The sequence below is a fragment of the Centruroides sculpturatus genome, unplaced genomic scaffold (genome assembly GCF_000671375.1).
Source record: "Centruroides sculpturatus isolate CEXI.00-Female unplaced genomic scaffold, Cexi_2.0 scaffold351, whole genome shotgun sequence".
NCBI classification, from domain to species: domain Eukaryota; kingdom Metazoa; phylum Arthropoda; class Arachnida; order Scorpiones; family Buthidae; genus Centruroides; species Centruroides sculpturatus.
In genome coordinates, this window is record NW_019384531.1 from 618,485 (window position 1) to 642,338 (window position 23,854).

At 29.5% G+C, this 23,854-nt stretch overlaps 1 protein-coding gene across 1 annotated transcript in view; it reads right to left on the bottom strand.

Moving 5' to 3' along the window:
• Positions 1 to 4,737: 4,737 nt before the first annotated feature.
• The window catches only part of LOC111623035, a 21,361-nt gene continuing 2,244 nt past the window's right edge, over positions 4,738 to 23,854 (bottom strand). The window contains exons 3-28 of the mRNA XM_023365515.1: positions 20,611 to 20,768; positions 19,013 to 19,231; positions 17,196 to 17,199; positions 16,964 to 17,121; positions 15,369 to 15,587; positions 14,639 to 14,794; positions 14,368 to 14,554; positions 13,767 to 14,019; positions 13,532 to 13,697; positions 13,273 to 13,455; positions 12,870 to 13,167; positions 12,516 to 12,796; positions 12,236 to 12,433; positions 12,026 to 12,166; positions 11,751 to 11,953; positions 11,501 to 11,683; positions 11,149 to 11,419; positions 10,906 to 11,077; positions 10,559 to 10,822; positions 7,683 to 10,450; positions 7,420 to 7,600; positions 6,394 to 6,554; positions 6,110 to 6,281; positions 5,409 to 5,614; positions 5,129 to 5,325; positions 4,738 to 5,060 (exon numbers count right to left, since the gene is read on the bottom strand). Of these exons, the coding sequence (XP_023221283.1) occupies positions 4,781 to 5,060; positions 5,129 to 5,325; positions 5,409 to 5,614; positions 6,110 to 6,281; positions 6,394 to 6,554; positions 7,420 to 7,600; positions 7,683 to 10,450; positions 10,559 to 10,822; positions 10,906 to 11,077; positions 11,149 to 11,419; positions 11,501 to 11,683; positions 11,751 to 11,953; positions 12,026 to 12,166; positions 12,236 to 12,433; positions 12,516 to 12,796; positions 12,870 to 13,167; positions 13,273 to 13,455; positions 13,532 to 13,697; positions 13,767 to 14,019; positions 14,368 to 14,554; positions 14,639 to 14,794; positions 15,369 to 15,587; positions 16,964 to 17,121; positions 17,196 to 17,199; positions 19,013 to 19,231; positions 20,611 to 20,768 (7,679 nt within the window). The 3' untranslated portion in view covers positions 4,738 to 4,780. The remainder of the gene's footprint in view (positions 5,061 to 5,128; positions 5,326 to 5,408; positions 5,615 to 6,109; positions 6,282 to 6,393; positions 6,555 to 7,419; positions 7,601 to 7,682; positions 10,451 to 10,558; positions 10,823 to 10,905; positions 11,078 to 11,148; positions 11,420 to 11,500; positions 11,684 to 11,750; positions 11,954 to 12,025; positions 12,167 to 12,235; positions 12,434 to 12,515; positions 12,797 to 12,869; positions 13,168 to 13,272; positions 13,456 to 13,531; positions 13,698 to 13,766; positions 14,020 to 14,367; positions 14,555 to 14,638; positions 14,795 to 15,368; positions 15,588 to 16,963; positions 17,122 to 17,195; positions 17,200 to 19,012; positions 19,232 to 20,610; positions 20,769 to 23,854) is intronic.

The following is a 23,854-nucleotide window of genomic DNA, read 5'->3' on the forward strand; positions in this document are numbered from 1 at the left end:
AATACGATAAAATATTAAATCATTTCTTAATTAATTATTAAATTACTACTAAATGTAAACTACTGTAGAATTTTCGGATTTAATAAGTGTACTGTACGTCAATAAATTTACAAGTCTTTTGTCTAATATTTATTTAACAAATTAATGAGCTATATTTTTTATTATGTGATTATCTTACTTAACTTTTTAATTTTTTTTCGACAATCACCATTTTCAGAAGGCATTCTTTTCAATATTTTATAGTTTTCTTGTTTAAGATTTCTATAATTAATTCTTATTATAGTTCTTAATTTACAAAAATCTTTTATTAAAGTAAAAGGTAAAACTGTTTCCACTGACTAATTCTGTACAACTCCGGGGCCTTTTTTATACGATTCATCGTGATATATTTCGAAATATTTATTCCATTCTATAATTTTTGCTAGCCATTCATCAGTAGGTTTAATAAGCCCTCCATAAGATAAATGTTGCACCCATGACGGAATGCTATAGTTGTAATGATTTTTAATTTTGTTAGTGGAATTAATTAAGTTTGGGTATTTTTCTTTATATTTATAGGCAAAATATCCTGCTATATACTCGAGAGCATCGTAGGAAGTTTCTTCAGAGATTGTGTTAAAGTCTAGATTGCATGTAGAGTTTCCTGAAGATTTATTTGAAGAAAAAGTAGTTTTACATTCAGTATATTGGTCTGTATTTTCACTTGATACTTCTACATGTGCTTTCTCTAAAACTTTGGGTATAATATATTCCTCTTGTCTTCGATCTGTAGTATTTACTTTTGACTCTAAAATACCAGGATTCTTACCTAAAATAATCAATCTAATCCTATATATAGCATTTAATGGGCTTGGATGTTCATTAGGACCCCGGCTTCTATTTTAAAAAAAAAAGTTTTCCAGACAATCTTGATTTAAATTGTGAGTGCAGATGTATTTTATATCAAAAGTCGATTTCATATCTTGAAAAAGATCAATTAGCGATTTCATTGAGATTATCATTCCTTTCTGGAAAATTTGGAGGGCATTTTTTCCACTTGCTCTCATTGTTGAGATTATTTTTATCATTTTATTTAAATGTTCTTCTTGTAATTCCAAGTCTACACCATATCCATTTTTGCTTGGAACAGAACCTTTTGGTGCATAGCTATTAAAAATGTCGAACCACATATTTATATCTCTAATATACGTTTCATTGATAATAATAATTGATTCATAATAAACGTTTCATTGATATTCACATTCAATTCTTTCCATAAACTTATGTTACTGCAACTACAGTCACTGACGCAAGCTACTACATTATACGATAGTAAATAAAGTTCTGCTATTAATTTTAAAAGTATTTCTCTTGTCATTTTTTGATCAAACCCGATGTAAACAGGTTGCTTCCAATTTGAAAAAAGAAGGTTATTATTGCAACCATACACAGCACACCTAGTACTCAGCATTTTGTTCTTCACCTAACATAAAAATATAGCTTTAAATATTTAATGACTTATATTTAAATCATCTTACCTTATAAAAAACTTAGTCAAATAAAACAATTACAGAAATATTAAAATAAATCACTTCGTTAATCACAAAATTGGACGAATATTAAAAGCGAAAACTAAACACGTGCACACCCTGCTCTATGTAAACAGAGAGGTCGGGACTCGTGCTGACGTCACTAACTTGCCATTCCTGGCTAACATTGTAGAATAGGGATCTGGCTATCCTTGTAGTATATAGTCCTTGCGATATACTGGCCTCATACCGACCTTCATCCTCGCCAACATATCGAAATCTTGGAGCGTTTCGTTCACCGCACCAACCGCTTTACCTAATTTCAAAGCGGAGTAATTCGGAGAAAAAGCCAATAGGATAGAGTCTCGATATTAATGACAAAGAAAGAAAGAAAGAAGATAATCGACACTTGTGTTGTTTAGTGGGTACGGCTATTTGAGAGGTTTTCTTCCATAAAATTAATCAAATCTGGACTAATTTCACTCAAATATTTCCAAAACGCGTATAATTTGTTGGAAATGATCGATATAAATATGCCATGAGCAAAAAATTGTAGGAATACTTATCGAGTGTACCCCGTTCGAAGACGCCATTGCTTGTTTTCGTCGCGGAGCGGCACATCGGACGGCGGACGCATAGGAAGCGTGTCACGTGACATTTGTGGGTGCTATTCGGTCACGTGACTACTCATCTGACGTATTACTCTAGAATTTAGTCTAGATTTGATTAATTTTATGGAAAAAACCTCTCAAATAGCCTTACCCACTAAACAGCACAAGAGCCAAATAATCTTCCATCGGACAGACATGATTATCATTAATCTTTTTCAAATGTAGCCTTATGATTCATAAACGTATTAAATATAGAACAACAAAATTTATCTGATTTATAATTATAGCAGGTACTTTCTCACCGTATGAATCAATTTTCGATTAAATTTATCTAGAAATCATTATATACAGAATATTTATAACAAAAGTACTTACTAAAAGTTTCAGTTGTCCGACTGCAACCAATGGCGAACCAAACTTGAATAACCTTACTCACGTGTTGACCGTTACCAACCTGCTGTGTACCTAATCCGAACTTAGGAAATAAACCCGTCCAATTTAGGGGTCGAAGGGTTAAATTAGCTTAAAATCTCATCGTCTAATTATATTTGGTCTTTCGCATCGGAGCAGTGTTAAATAAATATATATAAATAAGTTTTGAAATACAATATAAATGATTTATTGTCATAAGCGGAAATGCGTGATATATCGAACAATGTTGTCAATGTGTGTTCTGCGGTCCCCGAGATGTTGCAATGTGTTGGTCCAGTCCAAAACTCCGGGTACGTTCGTAAAGTCGAACGAGTTAAACTAAAATAACGTTATCGTTACTCTTATTTCGTTAGACTTTTCGAACGATTCGTTTATAACTAAATGAATGTTTCTAAAATCGAAGATACGAATGTTGCTAGTGCAGCCTTATCCAAAATATTTTTTTTTTAGATTGCTTCGGGTAGACAGTTATTTCTATCAGTTTACCTTTTAACAGTTTCACTCGAGTAGATTTAGAAACATCGATGTCGTTGGGCGCCATTTTCTTAACGGGGTTACCCTGTTCAGTGGTAGCCTTCTTTGCCATAAGGTCTGCCCTATCGTTGTTCTCGATGCCGCTATGACGCTTAACACGGTGATTTTTACACCTATGAACTTGCTCTTATATAAATTTTCTATATCTTTATTCAATTTTTTCTTAANAACTCACAAACGCAATGAATGAATCAATATTAGATTGAAATTTATGTTTGAATGTTTCAGGCTGAGACCGTAATGATTGAAAGTTTTTCTTAGCAGCAGCAAAAGCATATTTCACAAATTCACTAAAAGACATATGATCAAATTCTGATAGCTTAACACGGTGATTTTTACACCTATGAACCTTGCCTTTATATAAATTTTCTATATCTTTATTCAATTTTTTCTTAATTTAATATCATGATACTTGTCTTTAGTTAATTGTATATAGTTTTGACAATTAATGTTTATAATGTGACAATTATAGTTTTGACAGTTAATGTTGCATTCAATCCCTTCCTCATTACATCCCTGTTATGCAGTGATGCACATGTCCCGGAATATCGTTTCGTATTTTAAAGGGAAGAAAACTGAAATTACATATTTAGTTATTCTTTACAATTACGTAATTAAGATGCAATTTTAAAATTTCAGACATAAATTCCTACTGTCGTTCGTCCTTCGTTAAACTCGAGATCGGAGTTAAGATAGGTGAAAATCGAGACCCTGTTTTATATATGAACTTCCAGTCTGGACCGGAAGTCACATGCTGCAGCACGGCATTGTGACTATGTTCAATTTTAGCTGTGGTTCTTAGTAAAACAGAAGATGGCTTTTATAAACTTGATACTAAAACAGGTGTTTTAAAACAATTGTATGCAAAATCTGAATTCAGTGTTTGCAAAGAGAGATTTTTAACGAAAGAAGATGGATGTCCCTGCTGTAGAAATATCTTTACGTCAAACAGCAATAAAACAATCCCTTGGTACTGGGCAGGGTTTCAGAAAATGTGACTGCAAATCTAAATGTACCACAAATAGGCGTGCTCGTCGCAAAAACCAATCGCTATGTAATTCAAAGTGTCACCAATCTTTAGATTGCACTAATAAGTAAGTACAATTTTACCATGTTTTGCAAATTCATTTCCTTAATTGTAGTAATATTTTAAACCGTTTGATTTTTGTATTAAAGTTTTTTAATTGATTGATGATTGATTCAATCAACTAATTTGTTGATTGTTTGATTGTTTTAACTTTAGATATTGAAAATTAAATAAATAACATTATGTTAATTTAAGCGTACAGAAAGAAACGTTGCTGTTGTTCCAGCAAAGATCTTATTTTTACTTTACCGAGTGTCTAGTAGGTAATTCGCAGATTACCTAGGTAATTTGAGAAATGGAATAATTTTCGCAGCTTTAACGGATCACCCTAGTTAATCTGCAGATTAGCTAGGTAATGTACACATTAACGGATTTCGAGCTTTAGCGGTAACACATCTACTACTAAAAGCAAATAATCAAAATCTCATGGTCATTCAACAAATTTAATATGAATAAAACTTTGAAAAAAATTTTTTTGATGATTATCTTATATAATTTATACAATAAATTTTAAAATTTTAAATATTCAACTAATAAAATACAAAAAAATCATATTTGACTTTAATTTCCAGATTAATTTATAAAATACAATATAAAGTTTTCTTTATTCAACTTTTTTCTTTACTTTTTGGCGCTAATGAAGTAAAAATATCGTAGTAAAGTTTGTTTACAACAGCTTTTATACCATGATTTCGGAATACTTCTTTCAGTGAGCGGAAATAGTTGGAAACTGAGTCACTCTTTTCTCCAATAGCTTTTTTTGACTTGTCAATATATTTATCGAGAAACTTGGGACGTACTTTATCATATAATTTTCCCAATCCGTCTTTCATCTTTTCCATGTAATCTCTTAACGGTTTGAAACTGTCTCTGATATCACGTTTTGATCTGTAAAGAATAGTCACATTTTAGAGATTATTTTGGAGTTTTCAAATGTGTAAAAAAAATACACTTACGGCAACGTTTGGTAAATAGCTCGTACTTTTCTGGATGCGAGACGAACGTTATTTTCTAACTCTTCCTCAAATTCTAAAATATCTGGCCAAACATCGCTATTAAACGTTGGGTTAAAATCGCTTAATTTTGTTAAAATATATTCTTTTACAATAATTCCCATTAAATTTGTATAATTTACGAAATTTAATATTGAATCCTGAAAAAAAAAAACAGAAAAAAAGCATAGAATTTTAAAATAGTAAAGGATAAATTGGTTTAAACGTTAAAAATTATTGGTACCGAAATGATTGTAATAACGGCAGTCTCCAATGATTGTAATGAAGTTTCATCAGACGTCGTAATTAGGAATTTGTTTATGTAACTATTAAATGTAATCAAAAAATCTGTAATTTTCTTATTATCATAAAATGCATTTGCAGTTAAAGATAACAGATTACTTTTGTCAAAGTTAATACAGAAATGATACTTGGTTTCTTTTGTCTTATCTAAAAGAAAGTTTTAAAATGTAAACGATTATAAAAATATAATAATTAATTTCAAAATTAAGAAAAAATTAATTAATATTATGTTTTTGGCTTTACAATAAATACGTCAAGGTTATAAAATATAATTAATTTTAATAAATAAGATTGATAGTTCAGGATCATTAGTCAATTAAAAGTTAACAAGTTAGTATTTATTTTACTTATACTGTATGAACTTTTATTAATTAATTTAGCTCGATTTTGTAAACATAGGTGTGTGTATATATAAAGAACAGCAAAGTTTCTACCCTGTAAATTTTAATTTTTTTCGGAACAAACTCGAAAACAGCTGCAATTTAAGATCTTGTAACACAAAGAAGCATGACTGACCATGACCATGCTGCTTGTTACAAGATCTTAACAGTGTTTATTCAGATTAGAACCTCTAAATTCTGGCAAGCTAATAACGTATTAACTAGAATTAGTATAGAAGAAAGATTTAGATAAATTACTTACTGCCTACAGTGTGATAAATTATAGTTATACAAGGTTTACGATATTCAGTAGTAGCTTCTATTTTCTTTCGTTCTTTATTATTGATTCGTACATCAAGATCAGTTATAAGAATATCATTACTTAAAAACTTCCATTTCCCAAATGCGTGAAATGTATCCTTATCGGATTTATGCTATAAAATTATTTTTAAAGTTGTATTTGTTATATTAATATAACTATGACTAAACCAACAAAATTATTATATCACATTAATACTAGCAGAATTTACCATTGAATATACTTACCAAAACTTCGAAATTGTTATTTAGTGGTTCTATTTTTATAAATGATAATCCAGATTTTTTTCTACTGTAATTTGATGCAAATTCCCATAGAAAACCAGAACTTATCAGTTCTCTGGTGTAAGCGAAATGTGGGTTTATCAAAATATTCAGAAATCGGTAATCTAATCAAAATTAAAAAATATGTATACTATAGCTTATCTACCGGATAATCGTAATTAAAGTACCTCTATTCACCAGTGTCTAGAGATATATTTAGCAGTCCAAATGCAATATAATTTGGTATGGTGACATTTCAGGATACTCGGCATCGTGGCACTTTTGGAACTTCATACAAGAAATATTTTATTTGCATGACACTCGTGTTATAGAGAGGCCTTAGCGACTGCTCAATCTGGTCCCAATTCTGAAATTTAAAAAACCTGAAGGAGATGAACAGTGTGGTCAATACCGACCATATTTGATCTTCTGTGATGGTTTTCACATGAAGTGTGATGCTGTCTTTCGAGGCTACCAAATTTGCAGCATACTCTCGATAAACCATACTTTTGAAGTGTTCCCATAAATAAAACTTCTTTTTCATTGCTTACAGCGCCAAAACTGCTCTAGTGGCAAGTTTTGGTATTAGTTTTCCTTAGGAAAAGGTCTTCCGAAGGTCTTGAAATGTCACCAAACCAAATTTGGTTTAATTTGAACTGATAAATCTCTCTCTAGATGATATTGAATAGAAATACTTTAATTTTGATCACTCGAAACTATGTAGAATGGTTCAAAAATAGTGGTACAAGTAAAAATGATTCACGTAATGTCATAAAGTTTTGGTACTTTGTGATATCACAGAATATTCAGTTTCTTCGATTTATTCTTTATATTTATTTACTAATAACGCAAAACTTTTAACATCTGAATTAAAACGTCTCTATATACTTTATTTCAAATTTTTGAAACAATGCATTTTGAGGTTGCTTAGATTTCTATTAGTATTTTTGAACCACTCTGTGTATTCTACGTACACTAATTACAACATACCCTCTGAATTTAAAACGAAAGAAATGGTATTATTTCCTTGTAAATCCGGAGCAATGTTAGTACGAATATCGGCATAGATATTTTTTCCGCGATTATCAGAATAATCTAATGTAAAAGTTGTATAGGTAGAAAACATGTCCTCTTCCGTCTTAGCAAGCACATCAAATTCCGCTGAAATTGGCTAGAAAGATTGATTTTATGAAAATAAAATTATTAGTATAAAAATTCGCAATTTTAATGAAAACTTTATCAAAATTCTTTACCTTAGAAAGAGCTGGAGAGTTTAATTTAAGTTTAGAATCGACATGGTAAGTTATACCAACATATTCATATTTATAATAATAATCGAAAGAATATTTTCTATCGGGTTGTCTTTTAGCATCTAATAACAGTTCTGACGATATGTGAAAATCAAGAATTTCCGTCCGAAGACGACCTTGCGCTTTAATCACTCTAGATGGAAAATATATTTGTATTTGTCCACTCTTTGTCGGTAACCCAATGTCGTCGACATGTATATCGTATCCTAATTTTTTTTCGGGAGAAGCAAGAATAAACTTATGTTGATAATCATCTTTTTTCATACTTTTCAAGAATTCAAAAGACCAATCCTCTTTTCCGGGTGTTTTTATATTAATTTTGATTCCACGTACAACATCTGAAGTATAAGGACTATGCTCATTCTTCAATGAAATGCCAATTTCTACGCAATCAAAATTCTTGTATCTTCCTTTCCAACAGATATTAATTGCAGGCTTTATTATAGAATTTTCTCTACTAAAATTTAAAAGAACAAATGATGTGATAGCTCCACCGAAATTCAAATAACAACGTTTCTTTGCGAATGTTTCTTCACATTTTACATCCATATAAATAATTCGTTTTCCTTCGCCTTTTACTTCTAATTCTCCATTATGATCGGGTCGACCAGAATCAGTAAAAAATCTGGCGGAGAATTTTTCCTTTGAATTATTCTTGAAGACTACATCAATTTTTTTAAGTAAGTTGTTTATTTTACCTTTTATGTGACCCACAAACGCTGATGTTAAGTAACTTTCAATTACAATATTGCATTCGAAATTGTGTATGTTACGTCCTGAAAAACCACCACTCATATTTAATTTTTTTTTATCATTAATAAACAAATAGCCTTGAAGTGTGTAGTTCGGTGATTCCAAATTATATTCTATCTGAAATTTTGCATGTTGCATAATTTTGGATCTTGGTATTAAAATATTATATTGAGATACACCACCTAACTCTGTCGTTTCTGAATGGCCAAAAATAGACAAAGTTTTCCCTTCGTCTGTTATATAATCACCATTAAACTTAAGTTTATTAATAGAAAACTCTGAAGTCAGTCTGATTTCTCGTGTTTTAAATTCTTTAATAGGAGTTTTCAATGTTAAAGCCGCTTCTACAATTGAGAAACTAAAACTATTGAGTTCTGCACTTATAAGATATTGCTTATCAGAGGCTAAGTAGACTTCAAGTTCTGTTTTAAGGCTGATAAACTGTGAAAAATCTTGTATATGAGTAAGACGTATTTCTTTTCTATCCCATTCGGGATTGAATGAATATATACCAGCAACACATGATACTTCTCTGCGAGCTGTTTGAGTGAGCATCTTTCCTTTTATGTAAGCACGAAATATTTCTTCACCTTGAAATTCGGTAGAAAATTCCAATTTTAAAATGCTTTCGTCAATTTCATAGTGTAAATGAATGGAATATGTTTTTTCTTCTTTTACTTCCAAAATTAAATCATGAGGACCCAGCAAAATTCTGTTGCTTACTTTCACTTTTGAGTAAATAGATATATCGTTTTTATATTCAATTGTATTCATAATTATACAATGTTTACCAGACTGAATTTGCACTTCACTTTTGAATGCCAATCGAGCTGTTGGATCTCTGTCTGCATCCCAGCTTAGCTCTAGCTGAGTTACAGGATTTGGTTGTGTCCTCATAGTGAAATCACCTAATATTCTACGTTTGCTTTCTGGTCTACGTAAATCGAATTTTAATATTGTGTCTTCCCCACTAACATCGAATTCAACGCCACTCTTTCCATAATGTGGAATATCGACGTACAGCATACTTGATTCTCTTGGATCAATTTTAACATCTACTTTATAAGCAGGTTTTCCTTTATAACCTGTGGAACTTTTAAAATCAAAAGAATTTCCACTCATTTTTAATAAACCTCTGTATTCTACTGGGGAACGTAACCAAGGTGCAGAGAAATCAGTATCGATTTCGTGTTGGAAATAATTTATTTCTCTTTTGAGTTTGTATGAATATTCAAAAGTAAGTTCTTTATCTTTGTCCCATTGTAATTTTGATTTTCCTTTAAATTCATTCGGAGATACTTCTGTTAATTCATCAATATATTTTATAGTTCTATATGGATATTCCAAAATGAAATTAAGCATCATCTTCATCGGTTTTTCAGATATCAACGAAAACTCTAAACTGGATCTAAAGCGTACTTCTTTACTATTTTGAATTTCTGCATAGATGTAGAAGGCTGGTACTTCGGCATTGTATCTTACAGAGAATGACATTTCGTAATCAGCTCTGTATTTAGGGATTATTATTAGAACTCGTAGATTGTTTAATGTTATAAAGTTTTGAGGATCTTCTTTCTTAATTATAAACATTTGATGTAATAGGAAAATAGTTTCGTTATCGCTCTTTATTGTTAAATAATTTTCTATATCTTTTTTTGGTTTATATTGGAAATCCCACTCTATCTGAGAGTTGTACTTAGGAAACTGAGTAGATTGCAGATCAGCCTTACTTTTAAACATGGTAACGAACTTTGTGCTTAAATTTTCAATCTTGCAAGTACTTTTCAAACTGTGCTTTTGGTCCTTCTTTGTATGATAATTTATATCCAAATCATAAAATATTATTTTTTTATTTGCTTGTGCTAAACCATAAATTTGAACTTTTGTAAATGGAAGTTCAGTATAAAAATCTGTACTTAACTTAATTGTTTCACCATCTTGTTCTTTAATGATGCTTCCTAAAATTTGATTTTAAAATTTAATATAATTAATGAAATAGAAAATTATGATAATAGTAATAATAGTAATTCCAATTAGAGAAAGTGTTAAGTGTTTTAGTTACTCACCCGTAATTAGTACAGGGTACGGTGATTGTTTGTTAGAAAGTAAATTGACTGTAATTACAGACTTTTTCCCTTTTTTACGAATAACGGTACCTTTAATGAAAAACGGTTCTCGATTAGGATTAGATATTTCGAAATTTACGTGATGTTCGACGATATTTTCTGTATTATTCGTTTCAAATTCTGCAAGAAAACGCCAATTTTGTTTTCCACCAATATTCATTTTAAGATCAAAGATGTTCTTTTTGGGGATATTGAGTATATTCCCTAAAAAATAATATTTACAATAATTAATTGATTATTAATAAAAACACAACTTTTTAATGAAAAGTACTGATTAAATAACTTGCTTTTCATTTCCATTGCAATGAATGGCGTATACACCCGAAACGAATAAGATCGATTCTGATTGGTATCATAAGTATCAATAGTACCAGGAGTAACAATTTCTAGAGAGTATTTTCTATCTATCGATGAACCAGGAGTATCAAATTCAAATTTAAACTTTTTGTTGCTGTAAACCTGTTTAAAACAATATACATAACATAAATATTAATGGTGTAAAAGAAAATGAGAGTGTTTACAAATCTTACATTATTGTCTGGTAATTCAATATTCAATAGGATTCCCTTCAAAGAACGATCTTGTTTTTTAAGTGAAATTCCCGCTTCAAAAGGTTTAGTAAAGGGAATTTTTAAAGATATAAATGGAAATTTTGGTGTCAATTTGGTAGCGGGAAATGTCATATACGTGCAGATGTCGTAACCCATCACTTTTCTAAAAGTTTTCAAGCAATCTCGAATTCCCATAGAAGATGAGTTTTTTATTTCATTTCCATCTTTATCTATACGAATAACGTTGGTGCTAAAAAATAAATTATTTTAAACTATTATTTCACAAGCACAAATATATGTAAGATATGAAAGTATTATTATCATTTTGTACCTTACTGTTAACAAGTCCACGTTTTCCTCCGGTAGATCAATATTCATATTAAAAATACGTCCGTCTTTAATTGCTAATTTACCTTTAAGAACTGAACCACCATGTGCTTTAGCAACGTATTTAATTTTTGAAATTTTTAATAATGAATTATATCCTACGACTGCATTTAGTTCACTAGCAAAACTAAATAATTAAGAATTTATTAGCAAAATTCAATTTATTCAATAGCAATGTTTACTATAGTTTTTACCTGGTAACAAATTTTCCTTCAATATCAACATTTCGAGGAGATAAAAATATTTTTCTGATATCCAATTTTCCTTCTCCCTTCAGTCCGAGTATTGCTGATCCAGCAATATCGACAGTTAGAGCATTACCAGAAATACTAGGAAAAACATAAGAAGTATCCAGAAACAAACTATGAGCTGTATCAAGTTTTTGATTTCTTGCAAGCTTAAAAGAATTCACAAACTTATTAATGATTTAAAAGCAAAATTTTATAAACCTAACATAAACAAAAATTACCTTTGATATTATATCCATCACATCAATAAATTTTTCGATATTGAAATCAGTTTTTTCATCTACAGATAACCACATAAGTTCATTTCCCAGATATTTAAAATAGAGAGATCCATAAGCATCTGATGGCATGTTTTTCTTCGTCTTTAAAATAAAATAAATGTTGTTTTAAATAATATAAAATAAAAGTTTTAATGAATATAAATAACTCACAAACGCAATGAATGAATCAATATTAGATTGAAATTTATGTTTGAATGTTTCAGGCTGAGACCGTAATGATTGAAAGTTTTTCTTAGCAGCAGCAAAAGCATATTTCACAAATTCACTAAAAGACATATGATCAAATTCTGATATAGACGATAATGAATTCTTCAACCATTGATCGAAACCATCTAATCTTCCTCCAACCTATCAAAGAAAATTTTAATATCATCAATCTTTTTCTAAAATAATGAGATTTTTTATATGATACTCATAAAAACAAACTAACTTCCATAACATTAATGGATTTTCCATTAACGAACGAAGTAAAATTTGCCATGAAAGATCGAGGTATGACTGAATTTTTTGAGTAAATAATATTTGAATCAAATTCTCCTCCTAAATGCATGCGCTGAATGTAATTTGACAATTCAATATTTTGAGAATATTTCCTGATATCGAGTTGCTGAGGTTGGAATTGGAATTCGCTCACAATTCTTCTGATATTTTCTTTTTCGGGAGAAGAACTTTCTTGGAGGTTTGTTATATGAGAATAGACAAATGTTTTTACTAGAAAAGAAAACACATTTATAGTAATTTATTAAAAAATTAATCCAAATTCAAAAATGTGTTTTATTCATACTTTGATTGAGCCTTTCTGAGTCATAAACTTGTTGGATCCTTCTCACGAGTTTTCTATCTGCACATCTCATTGCACCTAGATAAGCCGCAATACGCACTTCAACAGGTTCATCCTGTCTAGAGAACATGTCCAATAACTTTTGGTTAACCTCTTCTTTGCACGGTGTTCGCCGGAATGCTTCTATTGCTGCTAATCGAATGGTGACGACATTAGATTTTTGTGATGAACATTCCAAAATCTGTCTCCACGCAGCTCCGTTTCGTCCCAAATTTCCGAAACTTTTCAAAGCTGCAATAACCTTTAAATAAAATATACGTCCTTATATTATTTAAAGTCATGAAATATTTGTATAAAATCTGAATAATTTCAATGTATTGTACTATAATAATAGACTTGTTATTACCTGTTTTATTTCTGTTGGTTGATGAACATTGCATCTATACCTCAAGTATCTGTTTAAAGAATTTATTACATCCTGAATAGCTTTTGAATGTTCACAGTTTGTATTTTTCATGCAATAATTATTGCACATTGCAGTAATCCCTAGAAGAGCTTGTGTTCCAGCTTTTTTGTAATCCAACAATGGCTAATGTAATCATTTAAAGATTCGTGTTAATTATTTTGATATCGTATTTTACGAGGTATTTAGAGATAATATTTACCACAACTGCTGAAATAGCTTCTTCGGTGGGATGTTTAATGAAAGCTAAACTGGTAACCCAAAGAGCTGCTTGAATTTTACTAATAGTTCTACTTTGAATCTTTCTCGTCATTATTTTGACAGAACCTTCGTGACCGATATGAGGTAATATATCGTCGGCAAGACGCCTGCAAATAGCATTTATATATTTATTAAATTTAAATATACACTCGTATTTTCGTAAAAACGTGTATTACTTTAACCAATCTGATGAGCATATTTCTCCATTATCCAATTTATTATAAATATTTTTTAATTCTTCTGATTTCACTTTGCGAAGAGATCGTACTAAATTTGCATAAAGTCCAGGTATTTCTGGATCAACTTTATTTCTTGGAAGAATTTTGGAACACATATCATGCAAGATTTGTAAAGATTCCTTATAAGCTGAATTCGAGAACGTGTGAGGTTGATGAGCGTAGAGTAAATGTTCTCTTCTATGAATTCTATCTATACAGAATTTAAATTATAATCAATTGTTTTTAATGTTTTAAAATTACATTCAAGACTTTTGTCGAAACGCATTAATATGAATTTCGAAAATTACTCTTATAAATTAGAAGATCTTAGATATTTAACGTCAATTCAAACATTCTTAGATGAGTTGATTATGTATATCATTTGTATTTGGATCTTTTTTTACGGGACATAACCAATCAGCTGATCTACCATACTTCATCTTTAATGACACTAATTACATATGAACATTATTTATATTTCGAAAACATACTATGCGTTTCGAAAGCTTTTGTTCTACAAGAAGAATCCTAGAATTAAAAAATGAAAAATATTACTTACAAGATGGCATCTCAGGTTTTTGTAAAATGCCTGTCAAACGAAGTTCAATTTTAGCATTTGACTTAAATTGTGAATCTTTTTCCGTGGAAATTGTAAATACGCAACTTTCGTTACACGAAGATTTTGTAATAATTTTTTCTTCAATAGTTTGCTCGCATTCATACATCTGTTCTATAATTGCAGTTTCCTATTTCATATTTGAAAGGAATTATATAGATATCATTTTATTTCAAATTGTATCTGTTTAAAAATTCATGCGCGAAATACTTACCGCCCCACGAAAAGATTCAAATGTCGTTAGTGACACTGAATTTCCATTTGAAATAGTCTCACAATTTCCTGGATTTTTAAATTTTCTGACTATAACTTTCTTTTTCTCCTTTTCCATAATCGCATAAGATGCCCAACATCTTCCAATGATATCATTCTTAAATTAAATTTTCAAATTTAATCAAAATTCAATAACTTAATTTCAATATTATAATTTAAATTCTAAATTTGTTATTTAATTACAATGGAGAAATTATATCAAAATAAATCCTTTTATTCAAATATTTAGATAAAATTAAAGATAAAATAATATTTTAAAATTTAGAAAATTAAAATATTTCATAATAAATTTGAATTAGAAATACTGTAATATCATATTTTAACTTTTAAAGATACTGGTATAATAAATAGAAATGCTTTCACGCTTAAGACAAAACTTTTCATTATTTTATTTTTATTATTAAATAAAATATTTTTCTAATTAATTAATCAACTGATTTCTTCATTAATTTAATAATTTTAATAATTAAAAAAAGTTAATCGCGTCGTTTTATATTAAAAAATATAAAGCAACGCAACGCAAGAGCAATCTGCCAAAGTGTCTCCTAGGAGAACTCTCTGTGTAAACTGGCCCCTACTTAAATGTTGACCCCTCTGGGGTCACTAGAGACAAGTTGTGAACTCCTCTATCATTACATATAATTACCTAAACACAATCAAATTGTTTTTACCTCAAGGACACTTTCGTCTTCTTCATCGAAATTTTTCATACTGTTTTGAAAGGCGGATAATATGGCTCTTTTAATATTAAGAACATTCCTTTTTTCTTCTGGTGCAGGACATATTTCACTAATTTTGCCATCTTCGAAGGAAAATGGAAGATCATGCCACGTTAATTCCCTTAATTTTTCTCTACTGATATCATTAGCTAATAGTTTTGTTTCATGAATCTATATTAAAAAAATAAAAATAATAATAATAATATTCGATAATATGTAAATTATTTATGTAGTGCAGTATTTATGAATAAATACGTTATTCAAGAAATTCAGATTAAAATATAAAAACACAAATTATCATAATGTAGAGAGATATAAAATATATTAATATAATAGGGGAAGATTGGAACTAATTGCAGCCATTAAATATACAATACATACCTATTTATATCTGTTTTAAAATCATACATAAAATTATTTTACTCTGATTTGTTTTATTACTAAAATGTACTTCTAAATGGATATACCACGTACGTGTCATTTAAATTTTCTTTTTTAACATTTGTAATACAAAATATAGTAGACTCAAGCCGCCTCGATACAGCGCCACCGTCAACGCGCCAATGAATACTCGCGAACCATAAATACAGGTATTAAACAAAGAATCCTTCAGTGTCTGTGAATCACTAAAATCAAATCCAGTTCTAGATTCAGTTCTAGATTCATTAGGCTTGCTAGGCAAGGATCTAGGGCGCTAGAGTTTGGGAACGCAAAAATTCAATATGCAATTTTTAATCATATTTTTAATTTATTTCATTTAAAAATTAGGCTTTGATTTTAGTAGTGTCTTGTCTCGGTACACCATACTTTTCCTGTTAACAATGGAGTCATACGAAACATCTATCTAACTCCAGAGAAAATTTTTGAATTGATTGTTGGGCTGCAATTTGAAAAAAATGTAGACCTATAAATTCCCTCTATCTGTCTTTCCTTATTCTCGAGAATGCAGTTAGATAGATTACAGACGAAACCATATATGAGAAGCTTAGAGGTAGGAGATCCAGATTAACTATATACAAACTTTCGGTTTGGACCGGAAATCATGTTATTTCAAAAACATTTTATTTATTACTACATCTTTGAGAGTGATATCATTTCATGTTTTACTTTCGCTATTTCGTTTCCATATACAAAAGAATAATGTTTTCTATTTTTCTCTATTTGTTGACTCAGTTCTGGAACCATCTAGTCCAACAAACTAAGCAGTTTCGAGGAAATGTTTAACACTCGAAACATTTTCAACATTCCCACTTCAAAGAGGCAGAAATAGCAACTAAAATTTGCATAAAATGTTTGTACGACACAAAAAATCCAGTGTCATTCTGAATATTTCTATGAAAACTATACGAGTTTATGATTATAATTTATCGACATATACAGTGTGTGTATGTATATATATACTGTAGGTCTATATGTATTAAGTTGTGCCTGATTTATGGATCACCATGTATAAATTATTAAATCATTCTTACATCAATATGCTAGCATAATTTTAAACAATATAATTAATTAACATTTTTTATTTTAGTAGTAAATAAATGACTAACCTTAAGTATCATGTCACAAGTATCTCTTTTTATGATTTCTACTTTAGCAGACATAGCTATAGGTTTTAAACGTCCAAGTTTATCCCAATAAATTACATTCGAACTTTGAAAATCATAAAAGTAAGACGTGTGATCTTTGTAGTCGAATTTGTGGCAAGCTATTCAAATATATAAAATTGTTTTAAAATAACAATAAAAAAATTAAATCTAGTTTTAATTTAGTGAGATTTACTTAACTTTAAATAAACATTCAATCATTTTTCAACTTAAATATATAATTTAAATCGTTTACTGCTATATACAGTCGACCCCCCATAACACTGTTGATAATTCCGTTTTATATGAATTCCATGTTGTACGAGTCACTTAGATTTTACAAATACGTGTGCGTGAACGGCTCACGTATTTGTAAAATCTAAGTGACTCGTACAACATGGAATTCATATAAAACGAAATTATCAACAGTGTTATAGGGGGTCGACTGTACAATATAGGGAAGACCGTTCCACGTCCGGATACTTTTGGTTTAGAATTGTTTGTTGTAAATTAAAGCTGTAAGAGGAAAACAAATTATACACTGCCACAGCACTGTCCATTGTCCAACTTTTAAAGCTACCATTTCGTCAGTAAGTTCCCCAAAGACACTTAAATGGTAAATCGTCCAATCATGGAACAGGATAATACATAATCAGACAGTGGCATTCCACTTTAGGACATAGATTTCAGGCCAAAGAAAATTCTAATATCATGCATATTTTGTAAAAAATTTAAAACTATTATCCTCCCATTAAAGTGATTACAAAATGACTCGAGAATCAAAGGAGTGACACTCGTTTGACAATATTAAAATTTTGAATATGTAATATCCACTATTCGCTTAAAAGCATAAGCTACACATGCTATGTTTTAATATAAGCCAACTTTGACGTATTAAAAGAGACATTAAATAAAAACATTGCTGACACCAAAATAGATGAAGAAACTAGAAGTATTGGCGATGACGACTTGGCAAATATGTCATTTAAGTCGACTATTGATAAATATTTCTTTTCATCTTTGATTGCAAATACGTGGTATTCATGAACGATTTTTCTATGCAAGGTATGTCATCAGATGCAGACTCATCTTGTATTTTTAATCAGGTAACACTTTGGCAATTGCATTTTAAAGATCACTAATCACCTAGAAAACCTATTAATGAAGTAAATATAGCTCTTAATAATGATTAATTTTGAAAGATTCAACGTTGATGCAATCTTGTTCCAGCAGTTGACGCAATTTCCACTACCAGAAGCGTCTGCTAATGGAACGGTATGTACTATCTGGTGATGGAAACGGATTTTTTGCTGTGATAGTGACAAAACTCGTGATTGGACAACACGTAATAATAAAGACCTATAAACACCCCAATAGACATATTTCTTCACGGCTTAGTCTCAATAGGAATGCTGCAAAACATGCTCATTTACAAGTGTCGCCTGAAAAAGTTAAACAAGACCCTTCACACACGGTTGCTCCATCTTGCTGAAATTAATATCACAGATTGCTATTTAACAATAAATACGTAAAGTCTCTTAATGAGACACAAGTCGCGAAATTTACATGGAACGGTCTCTCCTAATGTATTATTAATGTAATATAGTATTTTATCGATAATAATTACAAAAAAAAGAAATATATTTTACATAGTAAAATTATAAGCGAAGAATACAAAAAATGTATTCACAACCCGCTGTTTCACTGTTACCATTGACACTAAAATAACACAAATCTTCACTTACAGAGGCGATCTTGAGATTTTTTTTTCTTATATTCTTCACATACAATTTTACGATGTAAATTACCGTCGGACATTTTTAATAAACTATGAAAATATACTTTAATTTTCTTTTCAGAATCCATGGAGTTTTAAAGTAAATAATCTTATATTTGATTATTGTGTAAACTGGCCCCTACTTAAATGTTGACCCCTCTGGGGTCACTAGAGACAAGTTGTGAACTCCTCTATCATTACATATAATTACCTAAACACAATCAAATTGTTTTTACCTCAAGGACACTTTCGTCTTCTTCATCGAAATTTTTCATACTGTTTTGAAAGGCGGATAATATGGCTCTTTTAATATTAAGAACATTCCTTTTTTCTTCTGGTGCAGGACATATTTCACTAATTTTGCCATCTTCGAAGGAAAATGGAAGATCATGCCACGTTAATTCCCTTAATTTTTCTCTACTGATATCATTAGCTAATAGTTTTGTTTCATGAATCTATATTAAAAAAATAAAAATAATAATAATAATATTCGATAATATGTAAATTATTTATGTAGTGCAGTATTTATGAATAAATACGTTATTCAAGAAATTCAGATTAAAATATAAAAACACAAATTATCATAATGTAGATAGATATAAAATATATTAATATAATAGGGGAAGATTGGAACTAATTGCAGCCATTAAATATACAATACATACCTATTTATATCTGTTTTAAAATCATACATAAAATTATTTTACTCTGATTTGTTTTATTACTACTAAAATGTACTTCTAAATGGATATACCACGTACGTGTCATTTAAATTTTCTTTTTTAACATTTGTAATACAAAATATAGTAGACTCAAGCCGCCTCGATACAGCGCCACCGTCAACGCGCCAATGAATACTCGCGAACCATAAATACAGGTATTAAACAAAGAATCCTTCAGTGTCTGTGAATCACTAAAATCAAATCCAGTTCTAGATTCAGTTCTAGATTCATTAGGCTTGCTAGGCAAGGATCTAGGGCGCTAGAGTTTGGGAACGCAAAAATTCAATATGCAATTTTTAATCATATTTTTAATTTATTTCATTTAAAAATTAGGCTTTGATTTTAGTAGTGTCTTGTCTCGGTACACCATACTTTTCCTGTTAACAATGGAGTCATACGAAACATCTATCTAACTCCAGAGAAAATTTTTGAATTGATTGTTGGGCTGCAATTTGAAAAAAATGTAGACCTATAAATTCCCTCTATCTGTCTTTCCTTATTCTCGAGAATGCAGTTAGATAGATTACAGACGAAACCATATATGAGAAGCTTAGAGGTAGGAGATCCAGATTAACTATATACAAACTTTCGGTTTGGACCGGAAATCATGTTATTTCAAAAACATTTTATTTATTACTACATCTTTGAGAGTGATATCATTTCATGTTTTACTTTCGCTATTTCGTTTCCATATACAAAAGAATAATGTTTTCTATTTTTCTCTATTTGTTGACTCAGTTCTGGAACCATCTAGTCCAACAAACTAAGCAGTTTCGAGGAAATGTTTAACACTCGAAACATTTTCAACATTCCCACTTCAAAGAGGCAGAAATAGCAACTAAAATTTGCATAAAATGTTTGTACGACACAAAAAATCCAGTGTCATTCTGAATATTTCTATGAAAACTATACGAGTTTATGATTATAATTTATCGACATATACAGTGTGTGTATGTATATATATACTGTAGGTCTATATGTATTAAGTTGTGCCTGATTTATGGATCACCATATATAAATTATTAAATCATTCTTACATCAATATGCTAGCATAATTTTAAACAATATAATTAATTAACATTTTTAATTTTAGTAGTAAATAAATGACTAACCTTAAGTATCATGTCACAAGTATCTCTTTTTATGATTTCTACTTTAGCAGACATAGCTATAGGTTTTAAACGTCCAAGTTTATCCCAATAAATTACATTCGAACTTTGAAAATCATAAAAGTAAGACGTGTGATCTTTGTAGTCGAATTTGTGGCAAGCTATTCAAATATATAAAATTGTTTTAAAATAACAATAAAAAAATTAAATCTAGTTTTAATTTAGTGAGATTTACTTAACTTTAAATAAACATTCAATCATTTTTCAACTTAAATATATAATTTAAATCGTTTACTGCTATATACAGTCGACCCCCCATAACACTGTTGATAATTCCGTTTTATATGAATTCCATGTTGTACGAGTCACTTAGATTTTACAAATACGTGTGCGTGAACGGCTCACGTATTTGTAAAATCTAAGTGACTCGTACAACATGGAATTCATATAAAACGAAATTATCAACAGTGTTATAGGGGGTCGACTGTACAATATAGGGAAGACCGTTCCACGTCCGGATACTTTTGGTTTAGAATTGTTTGTTGTAAATTAAAGCTGTAAGAGGAAAACAAATTATACACTGCCACAGCACTGTCCATTGTCCAACTTTTAAAGCTACCATTTCGTCAGTAAGTTCCCCAAAGACACTTAAATGGTAAATCGTCCAATCATGGAACAGGATAATACATAATCAGACAGTGGCATTCCACTTTAGGACATAGATTTCAGGCCAAAGAAAATTCTAATATCATGCATATTTTGTAAAAAATTTAAAACTATTATCCTCCCATTAAAGTGATTACAAAATGACTCGAGAATCAAAGGAGTGACACTCGTTTGACAATATTAAAATTTTGAATATGTAATATCCACTATTCGCTTAAAAGCATAAGCTACACATGCTATGTTTTAATATAAGCCAACTTTGACGTATTAAAAGAGACATTAAATAAAAACATTGCTGACACCAAAATAGATGAAGAAACTAGAAGTATTGGCGATGACGACTTGGCAAATATGTCATTTAAGTCGACTATTGATAAATATTTCTTTTCATCTTTGATTGCAAATACGTGGTATTCATGAACGATTTTTCTATGCAAGGTATGTCATCAGATGCAGACTCATCTTGTATTTTTAATCAGGTAACACTTTGGCAATTGCATTTTAAAGATCACTAATCACCTAGAAAACCTATTAATGAAGTAAATATAGCTCTTAATAATGATTAATTTTGAAAGATTCAACGTTGATGCAATCTTGTTCCAGCAGTTGACGCAATTTCCACTACCAGAAGCGTCTGCTAATGGAACGGTATGTACTATCTGGTGATGGAAACGGATTTTTTGCTGTGATAGTGACAAAACTCGTGATTGGACAACACGTAATAATAAAGACCTATAAACACCTCAATAGACATATTTCTTCACGGCTTAGTCTCAATAGGAATGCTGCAAAACATGCTCATTTACAAGTGTCGCCTGAAAAAGTTAAACAAGACCCTTCACACACGGTTGCTCCATCTTGCTGAAATTAATATCACAGATTGCTATTTAACAATAAATACGTAAAGTCTCTTAATGAGACACAAGTCGCGAAATTTACATGGAACGGTCTCTCCTAATGTATTATTAATGTAATATAGTATTTTATCGATAATAATTACAAAAAAAAGAAATATATTTTACATAGTAAAATTATAAGCGAAGAATACAAAAAATGTATTCACAACCCGCTGTTTCACTGTTACCATTGACACTAAAATAACACAAATCTTCACTTACAGAGGCGATCTTGAGATTTTTTTTTCTTATATTCTTCACATACAATTTTACGATGTAAATTACCGTCGGACATTTTTAATAAACTATGAAAATATACTTTAATTTTCTTTTCAGAATCCATGGAGTTTTAAAGTAAATAATCTTATATTTGATTATATAATGAGCATATCAGAAATGTCCTAGATCTAATAGCTTTCTGGTACACAAATATATTTAAAAATATATAAAATAAACGTTAAAAAATTCTATTATATTTTAAAAATAAAATTTAATTAAAAAATAGAGATTGTTTACTTTATACAAAGTAAACTCAGTGGAATGAATCATTTGTAATAAATTTTTTTGAGGCCTCTATAACTATAGGACTTAAGCCAAAAAAAATGGTCCTAATGACTTCCTGTAAGAGGGCCTGAATATGGAAATCAGCAAAAATGTTCATAAAAAATCATAGAAATGATTTTGAAAGATAATAAATTCCTAATATAATTTATAAATTAATTATAATTTAATATATGTGATCATAAATTAACAACCTTGTAAATCTATAACATTTGATAAATTTAATTGATTAAATATAGACATATGATGGGTTTATAGATTATAATTTATTTCAATATGTCATTCGTCTGTTTATTATTTATAAACAAACTCAAAAAAGCTGACAAATATTTTAAAACAGCATATTAATTTAAAGAAAGACGAAAATTTATGTAAAATCCATAGATTTTTATCAGATTTAATAATAACCTTGAAAAGTATTTCACTTCATTTTTTACATTTATATGATTATTATGCATATTTTAATCTATGTAATAAATCATTTATTTATCAAAAATAGTGCTGTTAAATTTTAAAAAATCTTACTAGTTACTTATTATTATTGCTATTTTTTTTATTGAAGCTGCAAAATCATAAGTAATTTTCGGTGCCAAAGTCCGTAATTTTTAACTATCTTTTGATTTTATCAATTAAACTTCTTTGACACTATCAACTTTCCCTCTCAACTACATCAATATTTTAAAACTGATACATTTTTAGCACAGTATATCAAAATGGTTCTTTAACAAATGCAACTTGTAGAATTAATTTTTTAAAATAGAAGTTATTAAATATTTTTCTGAAATTATTCAGTTAAAATATTGAATAACGTACTGTACATAATAATGTAGCCTTTGATGTATTTATTATTAGTGATTATGAAGTTAATTATGGCGTAAAGACTCTCAAAGTTCTAATCTAAACGTAATTTTATGCATTCATCACTAAAGGTCACTTAATTATCATAATAAAATTATCAAATTTTCTTATATACTCATTCATTGCTTTAGATTGTTTTCTTGTTTTGAATAATTTTATAAATTTTCTTGTAATTTATGCAAAAACACAGCTTTTAAAATATTGTTAATTCAACAATTTCGTTTTATCTTAATAGCTAAAATAATTTTATTATAAAAAATAACAAT